Source organism: Microplitis demolitor, chromosome 4 (genome assembly GCF_026212275.2).
Source record: "Microplitis demolitor isolate Queensland-Clemson2020A chromosome 4, iyMicDemo2.1a, whole genome shotgun sequence".
NCBI classification, from domain to species: Eukaryota; Metazoa; Arthropoda; class Insecta; order Hymenoptera; family Braconidae; genus Microplitis; species Microplitis demolitor.
The window spans coordinates 18573243-18581408 of NC_068548.1; the positions used below are offsets into that span (position 1 = coordinate 18573243).

Sequence of the window (8166 nt, forward strand, 5' to 3'; positions counted from 1 at the left end):
AATAAACTGCGAAAAAAGTGATCGTAGTTACCGCGCTTTGTGTACAAACGTCTCATATGAAAAAAAAAAACCCCATGAAATTAATGAAAAGTCGAAAAAATTACAGAATAATAAAACGATTATTATAATTAGTATTTATTTACTTGAAAAAACAAAAATATTTTCAGTTTTTAAGTTTTAGGTGATAAACTTTACAAACGTACCTGGCAATAATATATAATCGGTTTTTTTTAAATGTAAGGAGTAAATTTTCATTTGAGGAGCAACTTTCTTTATTTTTAATAACTTCTTCTAGGTTTTTAAATTATGAATTTTTCCCAAATTATCAAAAAAATTTTTTAATAAGACTGAACGATCACCAGCCTCCGGAAACCGCGTTTACTCCGACAACCTCTTATTGCACAAAATACTCATTTTTTTTACGTTTTACGTTTTGTCAATATTCCAACTTCTATTTTAATCTTTATTTCTTAATAATTTGTTGCATAAAATTTCTTGATGATGTTGACAACATGTATTTACTGTGTATTTTTAATTTATTTGACTGTTGTAAGCTATTATTAGTTTGATTTTTTACCACCAGACTGCGTGACCCGGTTTGTCAGTTCTCAACATTTGAATTGAAGAACTGACAAGCTGTGCCATCTTCTGATGTAAAAGAAACTTAAAACGTCGATCAAAATATGTGGGATTTTTTCAATAAACAAAAGTTATGGTAATTTATAATAATACATTTTATGATTGATAGTAAATTCTATATAAAGTTTTAACTTATTCATTTTTTCTGTTATTAAATAGAAATTTATATTGAAATCATGTTTCGCTGACCGATTGAATCCGGTATTCGTCAGTGAAGATTTTACCGATATTGCATACACTGAGACAACAATTTGTGCAACAATGTGACTTTTTTTGAAACGGACTACCCTATTATCGTAATTAATGACAATTTGCGAGCTAAAAATATACAACCGTATTTCAACCCAAGATATCCGATGTACGTTTTATCGGTTAAATCTGTCAAGAAACTCAAAACAACCCTCCGAGAATTAGCGTCTTTATCCAACTGGAATGTCAACCCAAATTTTTTCATAGTTCGACATAATAATAAAGATTGCGGTAAAGACGGAGAAAAAGTGTTGAAAGTTCTTTGGAAAATGGAGATCTTGATAGATTTAAATTATTTAATTTCTCTAAATCGCAATAAATAAATATTGATTTCAAAAGTTGTGAATCATTATTATGTTAAATTTAAAAATACAGAAATTGTTGTTATACTGAGTTTCCCACACGGAAAAAGATAAATCCGGGAATATATGCCGGCAAAATGGCATATATACGGCAATACTAAAGATATAAGCCGGATGTATACTATTTTGCCGGGATATATATTTTTTCGTGCGGGGTGTTCGAAAGTGTTTAAGGCTCGGCAGTACTAACCGAATTTCCAGATTTTAGATTTCTAATTACGTTTTATTAAATTTTCATTAAACGAATATAGATATTTAGTTAAATAAAATTTTTCTTATCAATTATGAATTAGGGAATTATTTTTGCTGCGCACCTCAATAAATCATCGTTATTCAAATACATTAAAATTTTTCGCACACAATCATAGGGCAAATCAATAAAAATATCCTTCAGCATCTTTTCAGCCTCCTTCAACAGTTGATGACGCTTCTGTCCTCTTTTGAAACTATAAAGCAGCATCTCTGCGTAGATCGGAAATTTTGCCTCGAGTTTACCGAACTCCAGAACCTCGTTAATATCTTTATTATCTGCAAACATTGCCACCTGATCGACCCTCTTAATTAGCAAATCATAATAACAAATAGTACTCTCATTAATTATTTTTTCTTTCATCTTTAGGACTTTTTTTTTACATTTAATGTAAAATACTTTTTTTGCTTTTCCACGGCTGACCCAACTACGAAATTTATGATGGACAAATAATTTCGCAGCTTTTAATTTAAGCAAATGTTGCTCAACTATCTTTGACTTTTCTTCCGACAACCTAGAATTATTAATTTTCGAAAAATTAATGTCAGCTCCTGAATTTAATAATGTCTTGAAAAAATCATCACAGCAGTAATATTTAAGAACGATATCAATTATATATATGCGTTTAGATCCTATCGAAACCAATTCATTTATATCACAACCTTTTTCGATCAGCATTGAAACAATTTCATTTGATCTCCGAATAGCAGCATAAAGTAACGGTGTTATTTCTTTATACTTTTCTATGTTACATTTGCTATTTATATCAACACCGCGATCCAATAGTCTTTCAATAATGTCCTTACTTCCTGAATGAACAGCCAAGTGCAGTATCGTTTTTCCATTCACTGTCTTATTGACATCATCGACTCGAGTACCTCTGTTTAAAATTATATCTACCATCTCAGCATTTCCTTTTTCTACTGCATAATATAATGGGCATCCTCCATGGTGATATCCTTCATATCTATCTTTTAGGGAATACTTAATTTCGGCTCCATAATCCACTAATAATTTGAACATTTCCAATTTATTTTCATTTGCAGCGATGTCTAATGGACTCAAACCAGCTCCTGATTTCGTATTAACGTCAATATTAAAAGTGTCCAAATAATATTTCGCTATCTCCATTAAATTATGTTTAACAGCTCTATGGAAAGATGGTAGTACATGATTAGTCATGTCTTTACCACACGAATCATGCTGTGCGATTTTTTCAACCAGCATTTTTACGATTCTTAAATTATTATTCTGAGTTGCCGTTAGAAGTGGTGTATAGTAATATGCCCTTTTCGTAATGACATGACAATTTTTATTATTTAATAAAAACCGTACTATATTTTCGTCATTGATTTCAACTGCAGTATCTAACGCAGTCCAATCAGAAAAACCGCCAAAATAATTTTTCGAATTTATATCCGCTCCATTGTCCAATAAATACTCAACCATATCGATATTTTTATTTTTAACTGCCAGTGACAGTGGGGTATGATTATCGCTATCAATGACATTTATGTCAAAATATTTTCCAAAAATTGAAGCGATTGAATCTTCACCGTAACCCATTTTTAGCAACGCTTGGGTTGAAAAAGTATTCAATGCTTTTTTCATTAAGGTGTCATTTTCAGTGTTGCCGGTTAAACATTTTATTAGCTTATAATTTTTATGTTGAAATGCGAAATTCAAGACCACATCATAGTTTTTCATTAATTTATTCACGTCTACCTGAGTTGTTAAGAGTAATTTAACAATATCCAGACGGTTTACTTTTACTGCGTAGTGTAATGGAGTTCCCCAGTAATCAGATCGATCACGAGACCGATTTGAAGCTGTTATATTGGCTCCGTATTCTAGCAGACACTCGATAGTTGGTAGATCATTAAAATAAACAGCCAAGTGCAGTGCTGTATGGTTTCGTTCACCAGGTGCATCAATATCGACTCCGGAACTCAGAATTTCTTTAACCAACTCTATGTCTTTCTTGATAATGGCCGTTTGAAGTCTTGTATCTTTACTTTTTTTTTCTTCTGAGTCGGATTCTGATTTTTTGCTTCCTTGAGAATCTCGTGAATTTTTGGTTAAATTTTCTTCACTTTCATCAGTACTAATTAAATTGTAGTCATCCTCACCTAGGGACGATAATGACTGACTGCCATCATTAGATAAATTATCATCATCATTATTATGATCACGGCCATCTAATCGATTTGTGTGAGCCAGTGAAATATCAGCAGATCCCGAACTCGATCTATCTAAACGTATTCGTTTAGCTGAATTTTCACTGTCCGACATTTAGATTTTTTTTTATGAATCCCTAGAATTAAATGATAATCAGATAAAATTTACTTTATTTCATGTATATATATTCTAATTACCTGTGACTAATTTATTCGTAAGAAAATTCTTCTGAAAAAAACTAATGACGATCTGTTTTTTTCTAAACTTTACGTGCGACATGAGTTATTAACACGTATGTACTGATACGAATAATAGATAACTTATCATTTTTTATAATGTCTATTCTTTGTAATTATAAGTAGTGTGTTGCAAATAGCTTGCGGCAAATACCCGAAAATATCCGACAGTAGTCGAATACCTGAAAAATTTAATAAACTATACAATAGTCATGTGTAATGAATTTTCATAAGCTTTGAAAAAAATCTACGACTGAAATTTTCAAACCTGATTAAACTCTTTTGCTTCATCATTTTTTTCATACAGTTATCAAAATACAATCAATACATAGAAGCAATTACTAAACACACTTAAATCGCTGGTTGATTTTATTGAATTATAGAAGAATAAATACGTACACGGAGAGAAAATTATGGTAACTGTTCCGAGTACGTTTATGAAATATCATCCCATACCGTTATGGTAATGATTACTTGGGATTATGGGATATAGACCCATACATTCTGAGAAAAGTTCCCATAAGTATGGGAACAATTCCTATCATTATGGTAACAGTTCCCATATCACATGTGAAAGAATCATGGTAATGATTACCATACTCATAGGAATAGTTACCATAAGCAAATAGTAACCAACCCTATAACCACATTGTAATGGTTCCTAAGTGTATATGGGAATAAGCCCTATATATTATGCCAACTATTCCTATAATATTATGGTAAACATAACCATAATATTATGGTAATGGTTACCATAGTATTATGGTAATCATTCCCATGATGTATGGGAATTATTACCATAATAGTATGGGAATGATTATCATAATATTATGGTAATAATTCCCATAATATTTAGAAATTATAATAATTTTATTTTTTCGTAAGAAGCCTTTTTTTTGTATATTACAAAATATTACAAAATTTTAAGTATACAAAAAAAATGCTTATTACAAAAAAAAAAATTTATTATAATTTCTAAATATTATGGTAACGATTACCATAATGTATAGGAATTATTACCATAATATTATGGTAACCATTATCATAGTTACATAGTAACGATTACCATAATTCCATAGGAACTATTCCGATACCATATGGGAATTATACTCATAATTATAGGAATGATTACCATACTATATATGGGTGCCGTTCCTATAATCAACATTTCAAAAACACCGGTTACCATGCATTATGGGAACTATTCCCATAATATATTGTAACTGTTACCATAATTTTCTCTCCGTGTACTACATTTGAATCAATAAAAATTTTTTTATTTAATTTACAATTTCATCGGTTATTTTTCCTGCGCACCTCAATAAATCATCATTATTCAAATATATTAAAATTTTTCGCACACAATCATCGGGCAAATCAATAAAAATATCCTCAAGTAGCTTTTCAGCCTCCTTCAACAGTTGATGACGCCTCTGTGCTCTTTTGAAATTATAAAACAGCATCTCTGCGTAGAGCGGAAATTTTGTCTCGAGTTTACCGAACTCCAGAGCCTCTTCAAAATCTTTATTGTCTGCAAACATTGCCACCTGATCGACTCTCTTAATCAGCAAATCATAATAACAAATAGTACTCTCATTAATTACTTTTTCTTCCATCTTTTCAACTTCTTTTTTACATTTGTTGTAAAATACTTTTTTCTCCATCCCACGACTGACCCAGCCGTCAAATTTATCGTGTACAAACAATTCAGCAGCTTTTAATTTGAGTAAATGTCGCTCAAGTATCTTTGAAGTTTTCTCCGGCAATCTGCGATCAGCAATGCTCGAAATATTAATATCAGCACCTGAATTTAATAACATCATCACAAAATCGCCACCACAGCGTTTTTTAATAGCGATATCAATGATAGACATGCGTTTAGATTTTATTTTGGCTATATCATTTAAATTGGCACCTCTCTCGATCAGTAATAAAATAATTTCATATAGATTTCGAGAAACGGCGTAAAGTAGCGGTGTTATTTCTTCATAAGTATCGTCGATTTTGCATTTACGATTTACATCGACCCCGCGATCCAACAATCTTTCAACAATGTCCTTATTTTTTGAAAAAACAGCCACATGCAGTATCGTTACTCCATTCTTTGTCTTATTGAAACTGTCGGTTTGAATACCTCTGCTAAAAATTAAATCTAACATCGTAACATTTGCATCTTTTACTGCACTGAACAGCACAGATGTTCCTTTATTCATAACTTCATATCTCTCTTTTAAAGAATAATTAATTTCGGCTCCATAGTCCAATAATAATTTAAACATTTCTAAGCTACGTTCACCCGCAGCAATTTCTAATGGATTCAAACCTACTTCTGATTTGATATTAAAGTCAAGATTAAAAGTAGCCAAATAATATTTCGTTATCTCCATAAAATTTCTATCAATAGCTTCATGAAAAGATGATAACACATGATTATTTATATCTTTACTATACACATCATGCTGTGCAATTTTGTCAGCCAGCATCTTAACGATTGTTAAATTATTAGTGAAAGTTGCAACATCGAGTGGTGTATAGTCATAACATGTTTTAGCAATAAGATCACAATTTTCGTGATTTATTAAACACTCTACCATATTTTCGTCCTTCGTTTTTACTGCAATATGTAGCGCGGTCCAATGATCACAATTTGTAAAACGATTTTTCGAATTTATATCCGCTCCGTTGTCCAATAAATACTCAACCATATCTATACTTTTATTTTGAACTGCCAAAGACAGTGGTGTCCGACCATCACTATCAAGCAAATTTATATCAAAATATTTTCCAAACATTGAAGCAATTAAATCTTCATTGTAATCTGTTTGTAGTAATTCTTGTATTGGGAAAGTATTCAAGGCTCTTTTTATTAAGGTGTCGTTTTCAATGTAATTTGGACAGCCGGTTAGAGATTTTATCAGCTTGTAATTTCTATGATGATATGCAAATTTCAAGACTGCATCATAATTTTTCATCAGTTTGTTTATGTCTATCTGCGTTGTCAAAAGTAATTTAACAATGTCCAGACGATCTTCTCTTACTGCATTATGTAATGGAGTTTCCCGAAGTACAGATCGGTCATTAGATTTATTCAAAGCGAATACACTGGCTCCGTACTCTAGCAGGCACTCGATGATTGGCAAATTCCTATTATAAACAGCCAAGTGGAGGGCTGTCTTCTTTTCCTTATTAGGTGCATCAATATCGATTCCAGTACTCAAAATTTCTTTGACTAACTCTATATTATCATTCATTACGGCCATGTGAAGTCTTGTATTTTCAATTTCTTCTTTTTCTTCTTCTGATTGAGAATCTCTTGAATATTCGGATAAATTTTCGTCACTTTCATCAGAACTAATTAAATTGTGGTCATCGTTACTTAAAGACGATAATGGCTTACTATCATTGTCGGATAAATTATCATCCCTATTATCATGATCACTCTCAGCAGGTCTTGAAACCGATCTGTCTAAACGTATTCGTTTAGCTGCGTTCTCATGGTCTGACATTTCAATTTGTTGCTTTATCGATCCCTAGAATAACAAAAAAATAATATTTAGGTAAAATCTTACCTTTGTTTAATGTATATATATTTACCTGTGACTAATTTATCAATATGAAAGTTAATGTAACGAATAACGGCGGTCTATTTGTTCAAAAACTTTAGATATAAAACGTGTCTCATTAACGTATATGTACTGACACGACAAATAGATAACTTATCACTCATTATGATACCTATTCATTGTGTTAATGAGTAATTTGTTCGACATGCTTACGGTAAATCCCCGAAAATGTCCGACCCCAGTCAAATAAATATGTGATGATTAAAAAAGCTACAATTAAACTGTTCTAACCTTATAAAACTCTGCTGCATAGTTATTAATATACAATACATAAGCTAATTATCCAATCAAAAAAATTTAACTGAAAATAAGGAATAAGACTGAAATTAATCATTAAAAAATTCATGAAAATGAAATAAAAGCAATGATTAAAACTAAAATAAGTGATTAAGGTGTGTTCTTTTGGATTTTCCAATATTTTTTATAAATGTGTTTACATTGAGATATGTGTCATATTATAGGATAGGAGTTTTGTTATTCAAAAATTTTTTTTTTTTACTCAATAATTTTTATTTTTATCACTTGATGGCGACATACTTTCATTCTTTAAATATTATTTAAAATAAGTAGTTAATATTTAAAATTAATCATTAAATAAATTATCAAACTATTTATAGAAATTTGAATTT

At 30.7% G+C, this 8166-nt stretch overlaps 2 protein-coding genes across 3 annotated transcripts; both read right to left on the reverse strand.

Annotated features, from left to right (window-relative positions):
- Nucleotides 1-169: 169 nt before the first annotated feature.
- LOC128667561 (putative ankyrin repeat protein RF_0381) lies at nt 170-4787 on the reverse strand. 2 transcript variants are annotated; one of them, XM_053738119.1, is made up of 3 exons: nt 4183-4787; nt 3876-4096; nt 170-3814 (listed from the first exon to the last, which is right to left on the reverse strand). In XM_053738119.1, exon 3 carries the CDS (start codon nt 3790-3792, stop codon nt 1540-1542), a length of 2253 nt encoding a protein of 750 aa, XP_053594094.1. In that variant the 5' UTR covers nt 3793-3814; nt 3876-4096; nt 4183-4787; the 3' UTR covers nt 170-1539. The 2 variants fall into 2 exon arrangements, with proteins under 2 accessions (XP_053594094.1, XP_053594093.1); XM_053738118.1 differs by having other exon boundaries at nt 3876-4787.
- Nucleotides 4788-5008: 221 nt separating this feature from the next.
- LOC103568381 (putative ankyrin repeat protein RF_0381) lies at nt 5009-7600 on the reverse strand. The gene is made up of 2 exons (XM_014440811.2): nt 7509-7600; nt 5009-7444 (listed from the first exon to the last, which is right to left on the reverse strand). The coding sequence occupies exon 2, from the start codon at nt 7418-7420 to the stop codon at nt 5195-5197; it is 2226 nt and encodes a 741-aa protein (XP_014296297.2). The 5' UTR covers nt 7421-7444; nt 7509-7600; the 3' UTR covers nt 5009-5194.
- Between the last annotated feature and the right edge of the window lie 566 nt (nt 7601-8166).